The sequence below is a fragment of the Zonotrichia leucophrys genome, chromosome 20 (genome assembly GCF_028769735.1).
Source record: "Zonotrichia leucophrys gambelii isolate GWCS_2022_RI chromosome 20, RI_Zleu_2.0, whole genome shotgun sequence".
Lineage (NCBI taxonomy): Eukaryota > Metazoa > Chordata > Aves > Passeriformes > Passerellidae > Zonotrichia > Zonotrichia leucophrys.
This window is the reverse complement of record NC_088189.1, coordinates 3,163,098-3,189,315: the sequence shown is the minus strand read 5'-3', so window position 1 is coordinate 3,189,315 and position 26,218 is coordinate 3,163,098. Positions and strand designations below refer to the sequence as shown.

The 26,218-nt window shown below is 42.3% G+C and overlaps 1 protein-coding gene across 1 annotated transcript in view; it reads right to left on the bottom strand.

Moving 5' to 3' along the window:
* VAPB (VAMP associated protein B and C) overlaps nt 1–26,218 on the bottom strand; it is a 35,351-nt gene that overhangs the window by 8,340 nt on the left and 793 nt on the right. The window contains exons 2-3 of the mRNA XM_064729973.1: nt 10,021–10,173; nt 2,005–2,108 (exon numbers count right to left, since the gene is read on the bottom strand). Of these exons, the coding sequence (XP_064586043.1) occupies nt 2,005–2,108; nt 10,021–10,173 (257 nt within the window). The remainder of the gene's footprint in view (nt 1–2,004; nt 2,109–10,020; nt 10,174–26,218) is intronic.

Sequence of the window (26,218 nt, the reverse complement as noted above, 5' to 3'; positions counted from 1 at the left end):
TCTAAATAGTCTGAAACTTCCACAGGTAATTTATGAGAGAACTGGGAGCTGTATCAGAGTAATTAGCAGAGACAGGGGGAGTAATGAGCCTGCTTACAAAAAAAAAAAAAAATTAAAAAAAAAAAATAAAAGGAGGGGTGAATTCAAGGGAAGAGAAAGATAACAAGCCCCTAACTAAATCACAGAGTGAGTTCTCAACTCTCTGGCCAGTGGAGTTCCTATTCAAACTTTTCAAAATGAGCTTTTCTTCCTGACTGGAATGAATACAGTGGGACTGCTCTTCCCCCTCCTTGTTTTCCACATCCTTATTTTCCAGCATCAATGTCTGAACAGCAGCAGATGTGCCAAATACAGAGGGATAACTTCCCCTCACCCCTTCTCTCCCCTTCAGCTGGGGACTCTGCCATAAACAAGATTCTTTGCAACCTTTTTAACAGGGATCAGCAGTGATAAACCATTGCTCAGTATCAGCTGTAACCCTGAAGTGAGAAGGTTTATTCTCAGTGATAATAAACAGCAAGAAATGTCCACACTTCTGTCCTGGAGCTCTCACGTGCTCCTCTTCACTCTGACCATCCTCCTGGTAGCTTGGTATTCCTCAGCATATCTCAAGTAGGTGACAAATTATGGCTAAGCCCCTGCAAGCTGGAGTAGTATTTAACTCATCCCAACCAGCTGAATCCAAGTTCAGCTCTGCTGGGGCTGAAGTCAGATCTATTTTGAGCTCCTTGGCTGCCTGGGAAGTGTTGAAAGCTTTATAGTACTCCCATAACTGGGCTCACCTGTTCATCCAGAATAGGAAGAGATCTGGAGAGCGGTAACAAAACTGAGAACTGATCAAAGTGTTACAGGAAAAGGAATCCTATCGCTCTGCAGAGCTTTGGAAAATTGCAAGGCACATCTAGGTACTAGAAAACATTCTTTGCCAGCAGAATAACATTTGTCATGGTATAAAGTAACTCATAAAAATTAAAGAGCTCGAAAGAAAGGCAGACTGACTTATCTTTCTAGTGATGCAGACATTTTATTACTATTGCTGTTTCTCCCACTGGATCTTATTTTGAGCCCATTAAACAAATATAGTTCCATAAATCAGTTTCAGAAGGGAAATTATTAACCTGCAGAGTGCCCCAGCTTTAAGAAGCTATTCAGAAGAAGACACATATTGTGAAGACTACTGTAGAGTATTTTTGGGTTGGCTTTTTTGTTTTTAAGTAGCACACAAAAGCCACACACTTTTAGAAAAATGATCTTTTTGCTTTTTACATTGTGTCCTCAATAGCCACTGGATGTTCTCTCAAGCTAACAAAAGCCAGGCCACAGAGAGCTTCCTTGTGCCTTCTTCTGGGGGCAGATCTTGCTGATAAAGGAAAGCCAGCAGCTGACATAGTGGTTTACTCCTCTGCAGGTTGTCTTACTGTAGCCTGACATCTTATTTTTATGTCTTTTGTCCTTCTCTGCTCCAGCTCCTACATATTTCTACTGCTCTCATTTGTAATCCACAGGACAGAATCTGTGAGGGGCTTTCATTTACAAAGCCACAGCAGACACAGGTAGGGATAAAATAAAACACAATACTTGTAAATCATCCTCTTGCATCTTGCAGAAGGAGCTGCTCAAGAAAACACTCAAGACTGAGAGTAGATACATCAAAATGATGCCACAGATTTAGAATATATTCTGTATATCCTTAGAATATATGGTTCAAGCTGCCCTTTCTAAAGAAGGATATATTGCAAAAAACTACAACCACTTGTTTCATGGTGTGGCATCCCATTACTGACAGCAGCTTCCTAAAGCAGCAACCACAGACAACAACTCAGTGCAAGATTCGTGGGGCTCAAAATAACAGAAAACTCCTTGCCATGCAGAGATGGAAATCTGGAAAAGCTTTCAAGGACCATTCCAGTGTGGTTTGACAACACCCCTTAAACAACGCAGTCAAAGGACTTACAACATTCTACAATTAGAAAGAAATCCATTTAAAACAATTTCAATACTTACTACTGCTTCCATATCTGAAGTATCAGCTGGAGCAAACATAGACTGAACCATAAACTTGTGTTTACTTTTCTCATTAGGGTCATAGTCAAAAGGCTGTAGCATCACTGGAAGAAAAAAACCCAGAACACATTGCATTAACATTGCTCTGCTGCAGAGTCATGCACTGATGACACAGTCACCAGATTCCAGAAAAACAAACATTAAAATGGTTTTCAAGATGTTTGTTGTTAAGACCAAAGCAGCAGCTGAGATCAGGAACCTCACTTTAAACCAGAATTTTGAAAGGAGGCAAGAGAAACAGATTTCCTCAGTCTGTCTAGATTTTGGTCTGAGAATTCTGGAAATGCTGATCACTCCACATAATTCTGTACACAGCTATAGAAGATAACAATAGTCATTTATAGGAAATAGGATCATTTACACATCTTCTGGCACAGAGGGAAACATTTTCCAAGACAGCATCTTTTTGTGTTGCTCCATCCTTGGGGCAGAAGTAAGGAGCATTTTGATGAGCTGTACACACAATATTGCTGATGGTGCCTGAGAAAAGCTACAGAGGCAAAGTCTAACATTGTAAACCTTGAGGTTCAAGTCTCAGGATGGAAATTTCCTCTGAAAAGTTTAAGAGTCTCATGGCATTTGATTTATCAAGTACAAGTATTTTGCTTCCACAAATAAGTTACTGAAAGTTTGTTACCAATTTATAGCTTGAAGTTTATAGTTAAATGTGATGCAAACTTTGCCTATGAAAGGTATGCAAGGAATGTATTTCTCTTCACTCAAAAAATAAAAAGCATTCCAAAATTTACTTATGCAGAAAAAGCCTCTCTTTAGGGGGCAGAGAGGAAGGAACAGCAGGTTTAGGGAGTGTGTGTGCTTTAATTTAATTTTTTAAGCAATATTGGGAATTTCCATGTCTTTGCTTTTGGGTTAAAGCAACCTGAAGAGGGACAGATGGGATTTTCATTTACACAGAATAATCTTTAATCAAGTGGTCACTTGGAACTCCCACATATAAACACCTGGATATTCAGCTATTGAGGCATTAAAAACCATGAGCTTGGCTTCACCATGAGACAGAACATGTGGAAATAAGCAGCACAGTTTACACAAACATGTTATTAGACACTGCAAAAAGCCTCCACCCCCTCAAACTGAAAACAAAGCTTGCAAATACTGCCATTACTGCTAACAGAAAAAAATGGTGTAAGGTTTAAAAATTCACATTTTATGACCTCTCTTACTTCAGCCCCTCAATTCAATCACTAAGAAGAGAAGCAGGTCAAGAATTAGGAGCATTTTCAAGTACTGGTGTTATTACCATTATGTGCCCAAATTCATGTGCACTAATTGTAGGGGTTTGTTGTATAAAAGCAATATCCAAAATCCCATTTATTGCAAATGAAGGCAAGTCAAACCAATCTGCCTCCCTTAATGAGCAGGGTATGTTATGGCTGTGCCATCTTTACTGTGCACACAATCTGTGGCCATCAACAATCACATGCCTGTTAAAGCCCAGGGAGAAGGCAGGCAATAAATTCTCTCAGATGAGGTGCTTTAAAAATTATTATACATTTTAAACTCACCTTGCAGTAGTTTGGTATTATTAAAAAAAATGTTTGCAAATTAACTGGCTACCTTTAAAACTATTTTGCAAATGTGACTGCACTGTGGAAGCACAACTATTTCAACACTGCCTGACACGTCACTGAGAAGCAGCAGAATTGTTGTTTCTCCTCTGGAGCAGACACTTAAATAATTTCAATTGTAAGATCCAACTGGATAGCCAGAACTACTCAGCATTTATGGAACTTCTACAGTTGTGGCTTTTGCAGCTTGCTTTGCTGAGTGCAGCTATCAGCTCATTTGAAAATCCTCATTTCCCAAGGGACAGCGCTGAATCCATCCTGGAATGCCAAATGATCACTGCTCCCAGCTCCATTCACTGAACCACAAGAGCCAGAGAGGGCTTGACAGCACAGGCGTTGTTAGCACTTGTATTTTTAGATCAATACATGAAAGCCACATTGACACAAATTATTCAGCAAATGTCTTGTAAGCCAGATGGGAAGCTCAAAAAGATGTACTTTTTTCAAGAGGAAACCAAACCATTTTAATATTTATCCACACACTATTGGGGTTTCTGTGAAAGATTAGTTCCACAAAATTGCCCTAATTGCTGGAGAAATTGCTAGTGAGAATGTGGCTCCTTTGCTCTGAATGGAAATCACAAACCTTATGCAAAAATTATGTGAGAAGTATGTTCCTACAGAATGCCTTATCACATCACAGGTCCCATCTGGTCAGAAGTTTCAATTTTCATCAGCAATCAGAGTTTTAAAAAACAAAATTATTAATGTGATCTTCAGGTTTACAGTCAGCAGCATCCATCAGGCAGAGATCCTCAACCACTTCCCAGGCTGCCCCAGAGCTCGAGCACCAGCACTGCTCTACCACAAGCAAAAACTGCAGAGTCACTGAGAGATCCATGGACATGGGGTTTCTCACACATTCCTGCAATATCCCCACATTTTATGCTCAGTAGAGAGGCACTGACCACCCAACGTGCTCCTTCTTTTCCACAGAACAGTTTACAGGCAAAGTTAGTTACAATTATTTAGTTACAAAGTCAGTTACAATGACGGAAGCCTTAAACTGGTTTTCCTAGAATAAACCAGCTTTTCCAAAGAACACAGGAAATCTGAAGCAGGGAACCCCTTTAACACCTGCTAGGATCTAGCTGTCCTTTCCAAGAGCAGAAGGAACAGAAAAGTCTCCCAGCTCAGATAGTCAGCAACCTTCCTCTAGTTTCCATCTACATTTATTAATGGCCTGTTTACTTGGTCCTGGACCAGCACTGCCCTAATGCTGAAATAGCAGAGAAGGGGAAGAGTCATTTACTTGTGGTGCCCTCCAGGCCATCAATCACAGCAGCTCCTGGCCTACTGGTAAATTTAAGCCAGACTTGGTGGGTTCTCTCCAGGCCAGGCTCCCCATTCATCCTCTGCACCTGTTTTGGTTTGAGCTCCTCTAATTACACATGCAGGAAACTTTACTAGAGCCCTGAAGCACAGCATTGATGCCCTCTCACCTCTTCCCTTATCCAGATGTACTGTGCTACATCTGCCTTCCTCACAGCTACATTATGTATTATTATTATGTCTATTATCTTGCTCACCCCAATCAGGCCCCTTCATTCAACAAGCCTGCAACTGCAGCCAGAGTATTTTATTCTCCAAATATGTGATTCTGCAGTTTTTCTAATGAAACTCATCCCGTTTCTCTTACTGTAGCTTTCAAGGACACCTAATTCTGCTGTTTATCTTCAATCTCTCAACTTCACAACACCATCAGAGTTTTTAGTGTACTCTTTGTTCCAGAATTGCTTGTAAAAACATTAAACAAGATTGGGACCAAGAATCACTCTCAAGAAACATCACTAGTAGCTCCCTGCTTTCACATTTCCATCCACATCACTGGTCATTCTTAAGCAGCTCAATGAACAGACTGTCAATTTATTTGTTCTTTTCTACCTTTATCAATCATGTTCCCAAATGGCACTGCATGGAATTCTTCATGGTCTGGATGGATCAAATCTACCACACTTATATCACATAAAATACCCCAACCAGACACAGGGGCAAGCCTCAAGATCCTTGTGGCATTCCATTAGCTCTGGCAGAGGTGAGCAAAGGACACTCCCATCTACAGAAAGGAGCAGAATCCATTGCACCATCCCAGCTTTGTTCCATTTTTACATAAACAAACATAAAATTTCTGTAAATATTTCAATATTACTAGGAAGTGTTGAATTTGTGAAGATCAAGATAGAATTTTAAAGCAGGCAGGCAAGAACAACCCAGAACAGGGCACGGGAGTTTGCTGCCAAGGAAAGTTTGGGAATGCAGCAGTGGATGGGACACAGTCTGTGGGATCTCAGGATCTGAGTCCTGAGATGCTGAGCCACCGAGACCACCTTGGGGGGCTCGGGAGTCCTGGAATGTTGCCAGAAGTGTCTGGTGGCTGGACTTTTACCCTACACAGGAGACGACAAGGATGAGGGCTTCACCGGGGTGAATGGTGAAGGGATTAGTTAATTAGAGGGTGAGACACAGGGTTTAGGATTTCTGTACAGGGGGGTTTAGAGGAGTAAGATGGAGGAATTGGGGTGTGTCCTGCCCTCCTTCTTCTTCCTCTTCTCCTCCATCTTCTTTGGCCATGGTGGCACTCTTGGATTGGTTATTACTGAAAGTGCACCCAGCAATGAGAATAAATGGTATTGGGGAAAAATGATAAATATTGTACACGTAACAATGGGTATAAAGATACGTGGCTGCCCCGGAGGGCAGACAGTGTGCTCATGGCTGACTGCTGAGCAGAGCTCTGTTCGGCTGAAAGAACATCTTTTAGATAAACAATTAATAAACATAAAAACCGAAAGAAGAACTGAAGCCTCTTCTCGTCCTTCGATACGCGGGCTGCCCCAAGGCCACCTCGGGCCTTTCCAGGCCCCTCAAACAGCCGAGATAACCGGACAACAGTCAGTGCCTGAGGGAATGGGGCAGACCCACTGTGACTGCAGAGCACAGGGCTGCAGCTCCATTCCTGCCTTTTCAAAGTCAGGAAAGCTCAGAAAAGAGTAAAAATCCCCCCCGGATATTGGGCAGCAAACTCAGCTGCTCCTCCCTCCCAGGAGGCGTGTTCAGACTGCTCTCTTCAGTGGGACACCGAGCACAGATGGTGCCATCTGCAATTCCTCTCTCCTCCTGATCCATCCACTGCACACTCACCAGCATCTGCTGCCATTCCTTCACTTCTCCTTTGTAATCCATTCACGGCTTTTATTCAGGTTTCAAAGGCACAAAACCAGCGATCTGTGCTGAAATCAGAGGTGCTGAGCAGCAATGTGTGCAAGTGGTGCTTTCCCAGCACTGCAGCCCCAGTGCAAGGGAATCAGATGACAGAGCTCACACAGCTCCCCGACAGTTACATAAACTCAGCTGTTAAAATTACATGCCATTATATAACAGGTGAAAACACGGGCTCCAAACCTGACATCCCAGCAGGCAGCACATGCTGACAGGGCCTCAAATGCTGGTATTTAGCAAAAGCTGTGATATGGCATAAGAAGGCAGCATTTGAGACTCCACTAGATTAAAGCGAGCTTTATTTTTCTAGCATTTTGTTAAGTCTTTAAATGAGCCATCATATTAATGTGAAATAAAGTGGAACTGCTGCCTCTTAGAGCAAAATATCTTCTCATACACTCACAGCAAAATAGTGCAGGCACAGTTTCACAGGAATATAACAAAGGCATCTGGTTACTACAGAGCAAGAAGGAAGAGGCTGCCCCAAATTCAGCTCCAGGCAATAATATTCTTTATTCTAGACTAACAAATGCTGAGGCCCTGATTTTTTGGAGACAAGGTGCAGCACCAATGCAGGGCTATCAGTGGCTGTGAAGGGAACAGATTGCATATAGTAAACACAACCCAATTAGCTTAAGTGTCCAGAAGTTACTGTATTAACTATATTTTAAATAATTTCTCATCAGTAGCATTTTCACTAGGTTTGAAGGAATTCAAGTCCTATTTATTCAAGTCCTATTTTTATGCCCCTGTGCAAGACTTGGATTAAATAACTGAAAAGAGAACTGATTTAGAGGCAAAGAAACAAATTCTATTTATTTTTCACTTCATTAACTCCAAAATCAGTCTTTTGTTCTCCAGCAATATTACTCCAAAGTAAAGGTTAAACACATCTTCCTCCCTTTCTGTGAATCTGAAAACAATTTTATTTTGCAAGTTAATAACAGTCCCCTCTTTGATGCCTCCCATCTGCTGATCAAAACCAAAGACACTGCCATCCCCAAGACCAAAATCAGGTCCCATGCATGGCTTGAAGGAGCTTAATATATTACCTGAGGAACAATGAAAGTGTGCTACTTGCATTTAAAAATACAATGTTAATATAAGGACTGGCAATTTAAGATTGTTATTTATTACTACTCTTAATATCAGCATGGAAATATTAGAACACACATGTGAGCTTGTGATTAAATATACCACAGCTATTTTCCACACTAACCAAATCATAAATCACTACAAACAAGGTTATCAGAAAAAGGAAATGCTTCAAGCTGTGTAAGCAAGAGCAGGCACAGCTCAGGGTTGGCACAGCAGTCTCATAAGGGGATACTTTACTCATAAGATCCACACTGTAGCTGGTGTGCCACAGGGCAGGGCCAGGCTGGAAAGGCAAGCTGTTGTAGGAACAAGGGATGGTTCCTACAACACTTGCCTGCACTGTATTTGCTCAGGGTGGAGCTAAGGGGCACTTGTGAGCAAAACTCAACACTGAGATCAAGACAACATTTCAAAAAGCCTGGTAAGAGCCTGCAAAGGAAGTAGGCTTTTAATTTTCAAAGTTCATCTGCAAGATGAAAAGCATCCACATCTTTATAGCACGGAGATAATTTGTAGCTAGAAACCATGCTAATTTTCATTATCATTTCACTGATTTCAGTGCATTTGATATGCTTGCCTGCAGCTAGTATAGATGACAGACAGCTTTACTTGGGAATTGTTCCGACTTTTAAAAATCTCCATTTCTCTCCAGAGAGCTTTTCCATTTACATATTAGTCATTTCAGAGCTCACTGGCTATGCTGGCCCTCTCCTGAAGCACAAGTGCTCTGCCTGCCCCACCTGCAGCTGCCACCACTCCCTGGTACCCCCTCACTGCCATTCCCCTGGGTTAACTGCAAGGGAGGCACAATCCTGCAGCCCTTTGCACGCTCAATTTGACACCACAGAAATCCCAAAGACAACAGATCAATGAGTGTGCAAATATGGGCATGTATAAGAGGGGTCATAGGATGAGAGTTGCTTAATTTTACAGTGCAAAGTGGTTTTAGGATCAATTTTTATTTTGTTGAAGCAAGCTCTCTCCAGGGGTGAGGTGTTTAAATATTTTAAATTTTATTAAGTAAGAAACTGAACTCAATTTTTACATGTTAATTTATTTCAAGTAAAAAGCATTGGTTTTGGCATCCCAAAATTTTATCCCAGGCTAAAACAGGTTGGTAGGAGCAAACTGTATAACCTATCAATAATATTTCTTATCATGCCAATATTAATTTTTTTTAGGAATAGCAAAGCAAATCTGAATCTGCAGGTTTAGAGGAATAATTTTCTTAACTCAAGTCTGACCTCATTCATCCAATATGCCACAACTACATCCTTTGACAGAATTCTTTATTAAGAACATGCATCAGAGAAGTTATTGGGAGAATATATTATCAGCAAGTTAACACACAGATACTGTTTGTGAGAATACTCAGCTCTTTATGCTTTCAAAGTAAGCCACTCCTTTGCTTTTCCATTACCAAACTTAGGCAAGTCAAGAGCTACTGACTCATTAGAGAAAATCATTAACTTTTCCTATGCAACAGCAAAGATTTAGTCATTTGACATTTTTAACACCAAAGGATACTGAATCTTCAAGGCACACAAAACAAGCATGGTTTGAAAGTAAATGTTTTCACTGTTGGTTAAATCAAAGGCAGTTTGCCATCAGCCCACACCAGCCCAAACCAGTGGCTACAATCCACCCAGTTTTATTCCTCCCTCAATGTGCTCATCCAAGCGCTTGTGTGACCCCGTGGTGAGCTGGTTCAGGAAGTTAAGCTGGCAAAAAACGAACTGTACAAAAATAATCCCAGAGGGAGGGCAGGGCTGCAGCAGGACTGGTTTGGGTAAGCTGGCTGAGGCTGTTAATGAACCATATCAATCATTTGTGTATTTCTGCTTCTTCCTCTCCGAAACAAGATGTAAGACCAAACTTGTTCCTGCTAGACCAGGAGAAAGGGAAGTAAGGATACGTGAAATGGCTGCTTCTCCATGAAAACACAACCTCTTGGATTCACCAAAATACTTTCAGGCTGGAAGGCATTCCAAGAAATAATTGATCATAAGAAGCTATTTTCAATCAGCAAAGAACTGCTTGAATGGCTTACCAGAAACATTAATTGATGTTCCTGCATCGATAATTCCACTGTTGGGCCTTACACAGTATCTACGTGGTGCTGTGGTCTTAACTTTGAAGCACACATTTCTGTCCGTGGGGTTGCCGAGCTTCAGGTTTGTAGTGACCACATCTGTGAAAGGACCTGGGGAGGAGAGCAAAAGCAGACTTGAAATCACACAGAAAGCACTTTTCAAGCAGAGGCTAAGCAGGCTCTAAATCTCTGTTCACAAATCTTATAAAGTAATTAGATGTTCAATTTCCATCTGCAGCACGTCCAGATAATCGTGCACGCAAAGCTGAGGCTGCAGCCAGGCCCCAGCCCGAGAGCTCATCATTAACAGCAAAACAAAAGGGGGAAATCATCCACACGTGGTGCCAACACCACAACATGGCATTCAAAGGATGCCAAATTCCCTGCTGTGTCACAGTTGCTCCATTCTAGTCCCAGAAGCCCAGGCTAGCAGAGACCCCACATACACCCATGCTGTGGGTGTAAGCAGTGAGTACAGCACAGTTTGTTCACCAAGGACTACCACAGATCCATCTGCACGTGAAGCTGGATCTCCACAGAACCAGGATTCCTCCAGGTTTTCAGGAATGCCACATCAAAACCAGCAAGACAAGCATACAGAGTGCATCTCCTTTTGCCTACCAAATTCTTTTATTTTTTATAAACTGTCTTGGCAACTAGAAATTATAAAGCAAAAGAAATAAAGTAGCCTACCTCGCCCAGGACAGGAAATAACCATGTGGAAATAGGAAAATTTTTAGACACTGAGAGCACTGGTGAAAATTTCCATATTAGCAAAGCCAAAATCAAACCATTGTCAAGTTCTGCAAAACCAAGTGCAGGCAAATCCTTTTCTCTCAGGCTCACCACCTAATTGAAACTCCCAAATCCCTCAGGCAGAAGAAAGGCTGATTTCCTACAAGACACTGATAAATCAGACAGGTAGCACACAACCACAGTGCTTCACAGATGCTAAAGAAGTAAAATTAAAAGAAATATAACCACACTTTGATCAACTGTCTTCTCCATAGAAGTGATTAATTTGAGGCCTGAATAAAATACCTTCACTTGTCCTCAGGAGTAAAAACAAATTAGTCCAAAAAAAGCATCAAACTTTTCCTTGCAGAAATGGCAACCCTAAAATTGAAAAAGGGTGAATGATGATGATAATAAAAATACTGGCAGGCAGCATTCCACCACCCTGCTCTGCCAGCATGGATGCCTTGATGTAATTTAAGTTTGCGTCTTATTCAACACAAATTTGTCTCCTAAAACAATATTTAATGCAGCTGTAACAGTACTACAGTCCTGCAACCTCTATCCTTGATCCAATTTGTTTAAAGTAATTAGAAGGGGAAAAATCTCAAAAGAATCACACACATAATAACCCCAACCAGACAACAAGGCAGCACCACTTCTGTCTGCACCCTGAGCAGACCAGCTTGGCAATGCAATGGGAGCTAAAAAATCTGAAGTAATAAAATTTTCAGATCCCATGGCAAAGGTTTCACTAGACCTGTGCCTGGTGAAACACTGAGATGTGAAAGAGAATGAAGCACAGCTGTAAAGTTTTCTCTGTGTCTCATGCAGAGACTTTCAGCTAATGGAAAATAACTGGCCAGAAGCAGCCATGAGTTGTTAAAGAAGTTAAAATAAGCCAAACCATCAGAAAAATCCAGCAAACATTTAGGTGTGTAAGGACAGTAGCAGATCTTCCAAACAGCCCTAACAGGGAGAAATCTAACGTTTCAGAAGAAATTATAGGATGCCTATGCAATAAGGATGTGTCTTTACTAAAAAAATTACAGCTTGAGCTGTTCCAGCACAGGGGGAGGGTTGGCTGTACAAAGCCCTTCATCTGCAGCTGCATCCTCAGCAGTGCTTTTCTGGTCTGCATGCTGGGATAGATTTCCTGGGGGAAATACCATGTTTTTACTTGGCTGATCCATGAATGTGTGCGGGATTTGTGTGCCCCAGCACAGAGCTGCTGTTTGAAATTGTAACATGACAACAATTCTGTGTGGAAAATAATTTCCAAATGGAATTACTTATTGCTAACATAGATCACACCAAAATATTTGGCAGCAAAACCTTTCAGCAGACGGAACTCATTTCTTCTTGTCTGCTTGGTGTTTCCTCTTCTGTTCTGTCCACTAAACCCTAAACATTTTCTTTAGCTACATTTCCCCCAAATTACAGGTTTTACAGCCACCACAACTGTACTAGAAGGTTGACATCTGCTTCCAGCAAGCCTGTGGGCAAGCACACTCATTCTTATGGCCCTGCTGCTCAAACTCTGCAGCAAAGCAAAACACAGCAGACAAATGCAGGATTAACGTGCCAATTAAGGTCTCCTGAAGAAAAAAATAAACAGACCACAGGGTATTACTCAGGGGTAACTGGGGCATGGCAGTGAAATATTATCACTTGGCTGGCCTGCCTTTTAAGAGCAAGGCCCATGGACTGCCAGCTCGGGTTGAAATGAAATCTTGGTTGCCTGATGTTGGATTGCTACAGCCAAGGTTACAGGTTTTTGGGGAGGTTGGTGTATGTGGGAGAACTTATCCCAGGAGAGACACAAGGTAATTCTGCACTGGAAATACACCTTTGCTTTCCAGACTCTGGATTTGAGCACTGCAGATAAAGCTGGTGTGGGTTTTAGCAGTCATGTGAGATGCACATCAACCCTGCAGCTTCATTTTCCAATGCAAGGCATTGGGACTTTGGGAATCCTCCCCAAATACAGGAAGAGAAAACACTACAATTTTTCTGGTAACTTTGTCCTCATTAGAAGTGGATGAACTATTGATACAAATTTATGCAACACCTGGGCAACGCTTGTACTCCCAAGGTGGGCTGAGAGCACAGTGAAGCCAGACTGGTGCATCTGGATGGTCCTTGGGTGAAAGCAGCAAGTGAAGATTGACTCTTAAAACCCACAATCCTAACTTAATCACATTATTTTGTTTTGAATGTTTTTTCGATTGCTCATAATAATATTTCTAGGTAAGTGGAACTGATACTAAGGCAGGGTGCTTTCCAAATGACAATTTGCTCTTTAAAATCATCCCAACTGTTTTTCTCACATGTTTTTTAAAGATCATGAAAAGAATGCCACTGGTGTCATCTCAAGGACAAAATTATGGGAAACAGGGTCTGTACATGCATCATCTGCCATGGGGGTGTCATGGGAGCATGGAAGAATGTAGCAAATTGAATTTGGTGCTGAAAGTCTGAAATACTCCACAAGGGCTTGGTGACTTTCTCCTGGCAAAATAAAGTCAACTCATGTTAATGCAAAGTGGGCATCCAGTGATACACAAACTAGCAGTATTACTGAAAGGAAACATCATCTTCTATACTCATAAAACAACAAATAGGAAGAGGTATCCTGGTTTTTCATAGGACTGCTTTTCTGCAGGGCTGTTACTGAACTGTGGCTTTTCACCCACAAATCCAACCCTTCACGTTTGAAGATCACAATGTTACCTCAGAATTTTCCAGTCCATTTCCTATTCAAACACCAGTGCTGTATCAACCTTTCCTTAGAGAGCCATGCTGCAGCGTATGGCATTGTAATATCCCACACCATTTTAGTAATGATAAAAAAGTCTGGGAATTAGGTCAAAAGAACATGATGTCAACTCTATTTAAATTTTAAATAACCCTCACTGCAATAGAAATTGCCCATAATTGTTTCAGCAAATTCAGGCTGATAACTTTTTGATGAGCACAGTACTCACTGTGAGTTCCTTGCCACTCGCTCCTCAAAGAAACCACGTTACACAGCCCCATCATTGGTACTACATCTGAACACAACCATCCTCACCTTAACCAAAATTCCATGCTTTGGCATGGCAAATAATCAGCCCTCATGCTGTTTGGCACATGTGGGAATTCAGCACGAGTGCCAGCAGAGGGAAAGCTTTGATGGCACAGGCTTGGGCAGGAACGTTCAAACCCAGCAGGGACAGCCTCTGCAGATCTGTACCTGCAATTATCACTACATCTTTATCATTAACTACACACAGCAGCTGGCCCACTGGGTTGCTTCATTCCTGCATGAGCCCATCTCACTGCTGAGAGGGGAGCTGCTCTGGCCCCTCATCTCCAGCAGCTGCCTGTGCAAGCTGCACTCTGCTCCTCTGCTTGGCCAAGAGCAGAGCCAGGAGCTGCTGGGGCTGGAAATTAATCCACTTACCAGAGAGAGGGAGGGGGCACTGGGGAAGAGAAAAAGGAGAATCAGTTTTCAGCCAGAATGAGCCGCACTCAGAGCTGGCATCAGGAAAACTGCATCTTCCTGCACAGCATTCTGCCAAGTTAAGGTCTCACAGTTGCAGGTTAAAGCTTGCAAGCACATCTGGGCATACGTGCTGCAGTCACACTTGTAGTGCTGGCATAGCTGCTGAAAGTAATTAAGGCACATTCATCATTTTGTCTGTACTTAAATTTAATGCAAATTCTCATCTGCTAAAGGCTAGGCAATCCTAAAAAAAAAGTAGTGAACTCCTCAAAGAAAAGCACTGCAGGAATACTTGATACAACTGGCAGCCATTGATCCACAAGACTAAGAATAAATTCTTATCAAGTTGCCCATTCCCAGAGTGTTTTAGATGCACTTTCAGCATCGAGCCCTAAACAACTTTTGCAACTCCAGCTCACCAAGACATGTATCCAACAGCAAGGTAATTGGAAACAGCCAGAAATACAGGCAGAGCTTCTCATGAGATAACCTCTCTTGTACTTCCTTTGTGGAAAGCAGTGGAATGCAATAATAGGAGGGGAAGGATGTATTTCACCATGGTTTAATCCCACTGATGTGTCAGATGAAAGTCATTAATCACCTGACACATTAATCAGCCATAGAAAGGTAACTGAAGAATCTTTAATAAGGGAGATGGTACAAAGCAATAGAGGGGAAACTTAAATTGTTTTGTGACTGTTCTCAAGAGCCCAAATCCTCCATGTGACTGGTAGATGTCCACATGGAGCAGTAATTAATCCAGTGAAAGAGCCACACTGGCCCTGTGTGAGGAGAAAGGATGGGGGCTGAACATGGCACTCATCCCCTCCCCACCCTACACCTACACTGGCCCCTCTCCCGTGGCATTGAGTGCCTCCCCCAGCTCTGCCAGCCCCTCAAACTGGGATGCCCCTTGCCTGTGGGATCTCAGCACCTCAGCACTGAGGTGCCGAGTCACCGAGACCACCCTTGGGGGGCTCGGGAGTCCTGGAATGTTGCCAGAAGTGTCTGGTGGCTGGACTTTGATCCTACACAGGAGACGACACCTGTATGAGGACAGGAGGGTTTCACCGGGGTGAATGGTGAAGGGATTGGTTAATTAGAGGGTGAGACACAGGGTTTAGGATTTCTGTACAGGGGGGTTTAGAGAAGTAAGATGGAGGAATTGGGGTGTGTCCTGTCCTTCTTCTTCTTCTTCTTCTCCTCCATCTTCTGTGGTGATGGTGGCACTTTGGGATTGGTCATTACTGAAAGTGCACCGGACAATAAAAATAAAAAGGATTGGGGAGAAATGATAAATATTGTACACGTAACCATGGGTATAAAGATAGGTGACTGTCCGGAGGCCAGCACAGTGTGCTCATGGCTGACTGCTGAGCAGACCTCTGTCGGGCCGAGAGAAAATCTTTTAGATAAACAATTAATAAACATAAAAACCGAAAGAAGAACTGAAGCCTCTTCTCGTCCTTTGATACGTGGGCTGCCCCAAGGCCACTCCGGGCCTTTCCAGGCCCTTCAAACAGCCGAAAACTGGACACTTGCCCTGCTCTAGAAGGAGGTGTCAGCACCATCAAACAGCCACCATACCCCTGTCTCCATCTGGTCACTTCAGTCTTTCCACCTGCAACTTTTCTCATCCTCACATCCGAGTGGTTTCTCAATTCCTTTACTGCCCCTGACAACACCGAGTGATTTCATTTTATTTCCATGGGCTCTCCCATTTTATTTCTGTGGATGTCTATCAGAATAAGAGAGACAGGCAAAATAAAACCAGCAGTGATGTGCAAGAGGGCTCCATAACAGGTGAGGACCCTGACTTACTGCACGCTTCTTTTAAAGTCATATATAAAGCTGATGACCTTTGAAGATAAACACTGAAATGAAAAGAGCTGAAATGTCAAGCAAGACATCTTGAGCTATCAGCCAGGTGCCTGAGAATCAACAACACCCAAGATCCAATCAAACTCTCCCACCACCTTACTTGTCTTTAGACAAATCACTTAAGGGCTTGATCTTCTGCTATTAAGAGCCTTAAGAGTTGACAGCAGCTCCAAAACAGAAGCAGGTTTGGACCCTTATAGTTTCCCTCCCAGTCAAGTAAGGAGAATACTTACCTAATTACACAGAATCTTGTGAAGATTAGTGTTTTAAAAAGTACTGTGTGCCAAGGTTTAATCATCATCATCATCTGGCTCTGGAGACTCTCATAATTAAGTGAGCATCCGCAACTTTTGAAATCAAAGAAGCCAAAAAATCAGAAGCAAGAAAAGCCTGTGTTGCATAAATATCTGATTTCACAAGTAACTCACTGAGACAGCCCAAATCCCCCAAATTTGGTAATTATTTTTTAAAAAATCCTTGTGTAAACCACATGCCAACCTTTTGACCTCAGCTCAGATTTTAAAAGGAACTAGCTACAACCCCCCAGCCCTGTGGAATCAATATCTTCACTCCCAGCACCCACATCCTCATCCAAAAGAGCCCTTGAAACAAAGTGACAGGAGGGGAGTGGTCCCTTCCCCTTCTGCTGTATCAAACAGTGGATGCCTGCATGAAAAAATATTACAAAAATAGAAGCAATATCTACATCACTGCCTATGCAATAGCTGATGCAGTGGAGCAATTTTTTTAAGAAGTATGCAATCAATAAAGTGACCTAAGAAAAAGAAAAAAAAATGGTGCAGAAACCCAACAAAATTACATGATTCAGATGCCAAAGTTGGAGCAAGGTTGGCAGTAAGTTACTCCATTTAGATGGATTAATCAGTGTCCTTCCCTGGCCTATTCTAGCATAAACTATTTTTCTCAGAGCACGCCTCATGCTTAATTGGGAAAAAAGCCCAAACCCCAAACAAACATGAGACTGAAGACTATTTTCAGGGTATTTGTTAGTATGTAATTTTTGCCACCTTTTATCCCTCAGAGGATCATTAACAGTCTGACTTCACAGCTGTAAGAACTGAGAGGCCACACATAAGCCTGCCAAGAGAAATAGAAGAATATGTCCTTCATATAATTTTGGTACCAGTGTCATTTGTTTTTTCCCCAATTGATCTATTCGGAGTTTTTTTATGCCCAAACATTACCTACAGCAAACTTAGCAACAAAATCACACAACATGAAATATCTTCTGTGCATCATGGAGTCAAACCAGATTTCTGCACACACTGGCACGAACAAGGGACTGAGAGCAGCCCTGGTGAGCTCCCAGAGGTGCCTCTATCTCTGTTTCAGCTGCGCTTTCAGATCCTCTCAGGAGCGAGTGCCAGACAGATTGTATTACCTTGCTCATTCTGCACACAAATATCACAGGAGCCAACGCTGCCCAGGTATGAAAACAGCTCAGGAAACACTGGGACAGCGGCTGCAGCTCTTTCAATAACCATGATGTAGCCAGATTCACTCAGGTAAGACATCTCCTTTTTGCACATAGCCTGGAGCTCCATCCACGGGCTATGGGAAGGACACAAACAAAGCCCTGGCTCCCAGGAGAAGTGGGGATGCAGCAACAGAGCAATGAAGCCTTGATGTGCAAACCTCCCTGACAAAAACACTGCTGAAGACTGAAATCAATGTAAAATGTTTCCCTGGAAGAACCATCCTGATTTCAATCACCAATCCAAGCTACACTTTTTCTTCTAAAGTGATTTTTTCCTGGTCTAATTTCATCACTAATCTCCATTTCAAATGCACATCAAAATGTTAGGGAAGGAGCAACTTAACTGCTCTAATTTTACTCTCACATATACTCCTCAAATAGAGAAATTTGGTGTGCAACTGAAATAGCAAATGAGCAAATATTTTAAAGTGCAAAACTGTGCATAAGTCGAAAATACCAGAAGAAACAAACACAATTAGATATTCTGGGGATGCACAAAGAATAGCTGCTTTGCTAATAAGTTAAAAAACCCAAGCCACATAAAATAGGCAGTGGGATACTATTTATGGCCACAAAACAGGAAGGAATCCTGAGCTTAGCAAGATATATTCCAGGGAGCTACTCAGGAAAGGAAAAAAAGGAAAAAAAAAAAAAAAAGGAAAAAAAAAACCAAAACAAAAGCAGAAATTTAGCCAGCAGCAGAGAGAAAACGTAATCAGAAAAAAAAAATCTGACCGTTTATATGTGTGGCATAGAACAAGAAACAAATGTCAAGTTGTGTTCTTCAAGCCTAAACTTCTGCCTTTTCCAACCTAAACAATTCCATGATTCTGTGATCATCTGTACCACTGTATGACATCACTAAGCACAGTGTAAAACCAGCTATACAAAAATAAAGAGGAAAAAATGTTACTGCTCTTAGATCTCTGCTCCTAGTTTGGTAAAAATATAGAAAGCCCAGAAGAAGAGAAATCACAATTCAGAGGAAATGCAAATGTTTTGAGAAAACACAAAATATATAGTTAGTTCACATATCACAAGAAGCACTAAATGCAAATATCAACAGACAACAAACATGAAACTGCACAAGGGGGAGGGTGAACAGCTGGGAGAAACATCAGAAGCACCAGCAAGGATGAAGGTAACTAGCGGTGATGAAAAAAGTACCAGTCTTGGGAAAAACAAGAAAGTGCAATTTTTTTTCTTAAAAGAATTACATAGTCATTTGACATGCCTTCTACAAGCACAACTAATTTGTCTTTTCAATTGCTTGCAAAAACATAAGATTTGGCTCCATAGTGATCCCCACACCTACATGATTTTATAATCTGCATCCTAAATAACTGGATCACCAGGCAAACCTCCTCCTTCTCTATTTTTCCACCCCTCGTGGAAACCAACCAAGAAAACAGGATTAAATTTAGAATGATAAAATCTTTAATCCATGCACCATGGTATGAGGGACTCAGAGAACTAGACACTAAAGTAGTTTAGCAAAGAGATTATTTTCATAAAGTATTTATAAAAACGTGGGGTAAGTACTGCAGGCAGCAGCAGTACCCAATCTGTACAAATGTGTTTGAGGCCAGGAGAATTCCAGCTGAACTGAACAATTTTCAGAACAGCTCTAACAGAGAAAGAGCAGAGCATCCTGAGGCTGGTGGGTGCTGCTGGTGTGAACACAGAGCTGTAGCAGATAGGGCCTGGCGTTCGGAAGATCTCGTGATGTTACGGGAAGACAGGGCCCCTGCCCCCTTAGATAAGAAAATTAACATAGGAATGTAGCCCCCTAAACTGGATTCCGGTAACTTTCCATCCCTACTAACCATAGATGGTAAGGACAGACCCCCACCTGACGTAGAAGCCCCTTAGACTATAAAACCCCACGGGAAGAGAGAATAAAGGCCTTTGATCCTCCACCACATTGGTGTCCGCGTGTTTTGTAGGCCCGAGCGACCCTGGGGAAGGGGGTCGCCGTGCTGCTTCCTGAAACCAGGCCGCCTGCCTTGTATCAGAAGGCAACACAGAGCCACACTCGGGGCAGGAGGGCAGCCCTGAGTGCCTCAGGGCAATGGGGATTTGCTCTGCACACACTGCCAGCGACACCAAGGACTGGCACAGCTGCTCCAGACCCACGGCACAAATCCCTCCTTACAAAAGGCTGCCTAGCAGGCCAAATTTTAAACTCAACAACATCCCAGGCATCTCACAGAAAATATCTTACATGGCTCTACAGACATCTTGGTCTGCAGAGCACTGAAAGAGTTTATATATTGAAAAAATACTGGGTCAAATGCCAGAGGAAGAGACTTAGCATGAATCTAACCCCTAGCTTGGACAAACTGGTAGTTAAATATTCATATATGAATGTAAAATAAGCTTCCTTTCTGCCTCTGGTCATCACACAGGAGGACAAAGGACCTCACAGTCACAGCAGTGCCAGTCCCTCACCTAGAGGGGAGAGGGCTCTGACTGGGAAGAGTTCCTGACCTCATCAGTGAGGATTTACTTGCAGAAAAAACCCAACAAAACAACAATTGCAGCAGCAAGATGATGATGTTAAAGATCACGTTTCTTACAAACACAAAGATGAAATTTAAGTCTGAAACAACAGCTGTCACCACAAACAGAACTGTTGCAAACACCATCAATACGGCTTTCAAAGCCAAGCAGTCACACTGACAGGCAAAGTAAAGAGGCTGTTATTGTACCAACTATGAAATGCATTCAGTAGTTATTAGCTGTACCCAGCAGGCAGCAAACATAAGGCCAATATGGTAACAAGATAGTAGAAAATGAGTGTGACTGCAAGATGTGGGCAGAATTAGCAAGGGTCATTTGATTCCTGCACGGCCTCAGCTGGGCACAAAGCTGCGCTGAGGGGCACTCAGCAACAGCACAAACCCTCCCTCGCCCTGTTTCCCACAAAAACTGCATTATAACATATGTACAAGTTGCTCATTTGATCCAAAACTCATTTGATGCAATCAATACCTTCCAGAGCTGGCTGCATAGAACAAATTAAGCTGCTTTTAAAATTGGGTATTTGTTCATAGATGTAAGCTGACCTGAGCTCATGAAGTTGGATCATTTGCTATGGTGATGATGCCTTTTTTCCAGTTGAGTTTCAGAACAGATCTGACAATCTATTTAAAGGTTTGTACTTGAATTTTTACAATCCTAATTCTGAATTAGAGAGCAATTAAACAGAATTCACTCTTGTATTTAATGGCAGCTAACCTATTTTAAAAGAAAAAAGGCATTACACGATTACTGGTAAGTTTTTAATTTATGAATCTTGCACTGTGAGGAAAAATAGGTAATAATTTATTTTCCAATGAGGAGGCACTATCAGGAGCTGCTGTATAAATTTCTACTCTATATTCCTTTCACGGGTGACAGGACACTGCACATGGCATGCAGGGCAGCAGCTGGTAAATACAATTTACTGCTAAGTACCAGTGTGAACCTGCATCCACTCTGACACATTAAGTGTGTCTTCATTTTGCCATGATAGCCATGCTCCCAGGACTTGAGAGAGCCACCCCTTCCATCTGTATTTTCAATATAATCTGTTATCAGATCTATCTTCTGAAGTGATGAATAGAGGTCACAGTGCAGCAACCAAATCAGACTGGCAGGCTGCCATCCTGATGAGCTTTAAATAACAAACTTGAAAAACTTTTTCATGTATCATTACAATAGCTCCATAGCTCAAAGTGAGCTGAAAATCCATGGACAAACACAGGATTCCCGAGGAACAGGAAGTTGTGAATGTATGTGGCCCATTCTGTACAGTAAAGGCAAGGAGTTGACCACATTTAAAACACAAAACCCCACAAAACTAAGAGAAGCAATGGCCAAGTAACAAATTTTGTCACTGCATTAGGTCCTTCCCTGAAATAGTAGTACTTTGATCCTATTAACGCTCCTAACTTCAACTGGAATTCTTAAAATCTGTGCAGTATAAAATTATTCAAAAGTCCTTAACCCGTAAATCACATTGACCAAAGCCTTCAAGGAGATTGTGGTATTTTTGGAAATAGTCTTGGGAGACCTAAATACATTAATTAAATTTAACAGAAAATGCAGTTAAACCTCCTTGACTGCTTCACACATCTCAATTGTTCTTTGGTGCTCCAACCATCCTATTCAAAGTTTCAAATTTCTGGTAGTCCCACATGTACAATTCCTTTCTCATTTCCCAGTGGAGCTGTTCAGTGCTGTGTCTCTAGTGTACAGGACATCAGCAGATTAAGAAAGCACAAGAGAAGCACAATCTTCAACTTATTCCACCTTTCAAAAAAGAGATGTGTTGTAAAAAATGCACAATGCATCACTACCCTCTCTTACCTCCAGTTTTTTCCCTCTTAACACCTCTCTTCTAAAGTGAAGAGACTATGCAAAGTGATGAATTAATTATAAAACCAATGGAGCACGTGAAATCAGAGTAATTCAGTGAGATGCAGCAGGTCTGTGCAACTAAACAAATGTTTAATAGAATAAGTTATTGATTTTAGCTAAACTGCAAGAAAAGTGAGTGCATCATTAACTGCACCAGAAAAAGACTGATTTTCTTTGATAACTGGGATATATTTTAGGATAAATTTGTGTAGATTTAGGAAGCCTGCCTGTTATTTAAATACTATGTCCCCTTTTCAAGACTATGATTTGATAATTAAATTCAAATATGTAGAGATGCAAAGGTTTACTCGTATTTAATGCAGTAACAATGACTTGACTTGGAATCAGGCCAGACAAAGGGAAGCAAGGGCTGGTACATTTTTCAGCAGGAAAGCAGACAGCCATTGGCACAGCAGCCTTCAAAGAGTAAAGAAATCCTAGAACTGGCTGCCATTCTGCTGTGAATACCAGGAGGCCTTTAAGAGTTTAAAGAAAACAGCATATAAACATTCAGCTTCAAAGATGCATATTAATTATCCTAAACAGCCAACTACTCACAATAATGTCACTGTTTTACATTCTTAAACATGGCCTCTGACTAGAAATTCCTATTTATCCAATACAGGAGACAATGAGCACGAAGTCAAATTCCTCCCAATACCTTCAGTGCAGGAGTGATTCGACCATTCCCAGTGGATCAGGACAGGGACAGAGATGTAAGTGAACAGTGCACATGCCCTGAACCTCTCTTCTGAGACTTGGCAGCAGCAGCTTCAGCAAGCACTAATCTCACATCCCAAATGTTACTGGCCTGTTGCACTGAAGAGCCTCAGCCTGCTATCTGGTAGAAGGGGACATTGCTGTCACACACAGGAGGCTCTGCACACCCTCACTGCAATGAGCAGATCTGGCTGGAGTTCCCTCAGGCTGACCCGGAGGAGCTCTGAGTGTCTCAGTAGGGAGTGGCAGCCACCCCACCGTGGACACACAAACTGCACAGGACTGGGGTAAACACTAAATTCTGAACATTTCAGTGCTGCAGATGCACTGCTGGACTCAGTACACCGATACAGGCCGAGGCCACACCAGGGCTGCAGCTCTGAGGTAGCCAGGGCTTGTCCCCGAGCCAGTGACAGGTGACAGCCCCAGGTCAGGGGCTCTGTTAGCAGCACAGAGGATCGGTTCATTGCTCTGGTTCATCGTTGTGCCCTTAGCAGAAAGCAAAGCTACACAGTGACATATTGCATAGGTCCAGGATCACATACTGGGGACGGGAACCTGCATTTCCAACTGGCACGACCTGCAGAGTTTAGCAAGGCACTAATCCCTGCTTGGCAGTACTGCCGGGAGCCACTTGGGGAGCACGGACACAGTGCTGAGTCATAAGTCCAGCCTAACCTGGAGCAAACCTCCAGAAACGCCACCAAAATGTCCCTCAGCCTCCGCCACCGCCCATCTGTGCCACCCCTCCTGAGCAACACTGCCCCAGCAGCACCTCAAACGCTACAAACCCAGGGCAGTCCTAAAATACACTATATTTTAACAAAATTTTACTTGCTGGCATTAAACAGCCGATCTCTAGTCCTGGTGCGCACATATGGTGAAAAGACAGATCAGCCTCGGTGGGCAGCCATCCTGTGAGGGGCAGGAGGCTCCTGCAGCACAATTCCACATCCTTGTTCAGCTTTAAATCTAGCAATTCTTAAAGTCAGAGCCCCGAATGTTGCAACAAGTTCTTGGCAGATTAATGTCATCTCTTAGATTGAAAAAAAAGAAGAAAGGGAAACATAAATGTAAATGTCACATATACCAACAACGCTCTTTTTCACCATTTGTTACCAGTGAATGCTGAGCTGCAAACCTTTAGCTGGATAATTTTTTTGCAACCCTACAATGACCAAGAAGTGGAGGAAGTCACTGGCAAGCCAGTGAAGCTCCTATTTCACACGGCATCAGAGAGCAGGGCAAGAAGTGGGCACCTTCAGCCACCTAATGGTGTTCTGCCTCCCACGACTCACAGCTGCATTTCAGCACAGCACACGCTGATGCTATTTTGGAGCATGTGTGCTCTGCTGTAGGAGATGCGAGGCGGGAGGAAAGACAACCCCTGCTCATGTTCACATGCTGTGAAAAAAAATTCCAGCATGAAAAACTCCTTTGATATTTTTTTCAAACGAGACACAAGCACGGTATTTTGAAACAGAGCACCAAATGAATTTATGAGATTCACTGCAAAACCAAGGGGCTACAAAAGCTTCTATAAAATAGTTTTCAACCCTTTAGAAGTGAAAGTGCAGGCCATGGTTGCAACCCCAAAGTGACTGGGACACATTATAGAAGACATCCTCATTCACCATATTATTCCTGACATCCTACCTCCCTCTAAATTTTGTACTGAAGAGCTACACAGAGCCTTTCAACAGCATCAGAGCGAACAATTTTCTGCTTTTTCTATCTTTCTGCATTTGGATTCAGCCCTTCACCATTTCCAGTATTAGGTTTAGAGCTCAATCTCAGTTTCCTACATTGAGTACCATGTCTTTCAGCACACACCACAAGGATGCCTGTACCAGTCAGCAGCTCCATGACCTCTGTCAGCCTGGATCTACTTGTACGGGGCCAAGGAACACTCTGGAAATAAATGCAACTATTTACAAAGGTAACAATATCATTTCAGCCCTATCACCAGGCAGCATGTCATCACAAGATTAGTAGGGCAAGAAACACTTAGAGCACAATTTACTTCATGAATACTTCAACCTGGTGTTTCCTGAATGAAGGGCAGCGGTCAGCACTGCTTGCTAGAAAGGACTGTAAGGCACAGGTATTGCCAAAGCACATGAACGCTGCCCACAGCATTAAGTCTGTTTGAACATTAATATTTAAGTGTACTTTGAAACTAAGCCATTTAATAGCTGCAGTTAGTCAAGCAGCATTTTATGCCATAAGGAGTACGCGCTGCTGGCTAAAGATCTGGCAGCCAGAAGCGCTATGGTTAGTTGATTTAACTTCAATGGCTACTGGTTCTTTAGCCCAGAACCTCATCTGAAAGAAGGACAGCCTGACAAATTATCATTACTTCAAGAAAAAGCAGAGTCTGGCAAGGTTTATATCTACCTGTGATGAAGAAAAGAATGAAAAACAAACCCTGAACCACAATTATGCCTCATTAGCAAGTCAGCGCCAATTAAGGGCCCACTTTTTGCCCACCTGAGCTTGGATTTGCTTGTTTGCTGAAAGCAATTTTATCCAGAACAAAAGGTGATTTTAATCTAATCATACTTAACACAAAGAACGTCAAAACAACAATAGTTTCCTTCTTAAGCATGTTTGATACTGCTGCCATAACAACTTCAGCTTACAACAAAGATATATTCATTCCCCCCAGTGTTTATTAACAGGCTGCTTGAGAAAACCCACTTTGTATTAATAGTTCAAATATATTTACTAATAAAAACTGGTAAAGACCTCCTCTATATTTAAAAATGTACATGAAAGCTTTTTTTAAAGGAGTATTATTTTTGCCAGAGGCCAATAAACAGATTCCCATTTTTTAAAAAAGAAGCTTATTTGCCAGATAATCAAGTGAAGCTATAAAACACCTCTGACTCTGGTGGCATAAATAAACTTGCTGATTGCTTATTTGTAATCCCAGAATATTGTATTACAGCTGTGCTGTTAGGCTGCAAGGCAGGAATTTCAGTGCCAGTGGGAGCCCAAACCCATTCAAGACTTTTATTTAAACGATGGATTTTTGCACAGGCAGCCTATTCGTGACTTATTTAGCCAAACAGCTTGCTAAATTATAATAATAAGCACGAAAAGCCAGGAAGGGCTGCCCAGCACCTGGCCAGAGGCCTCGCGTTTTTGGCCAGAGACATGATTGCAACCCCACACTGCCTGGGACACATTACAGAAGAAACCCTTATTCGTTATCTTATTCCCAACATCCTTCCTCGGTCTAGATTCTATACAGAAGACCCACGCAGAACACTTAAACGGCTCCATCGCTATCAATTTCCCGATTTTGTGTTTTGATTAAGCCCTTTATCCGTTCCTAGGGTTTGTGGCACCTGAGTTCCCAGTCCCACCTCACGGACATCGCTGTCCTACATTACAGCACCAGATCTTTCGGCCGGGGCCGCGCACAC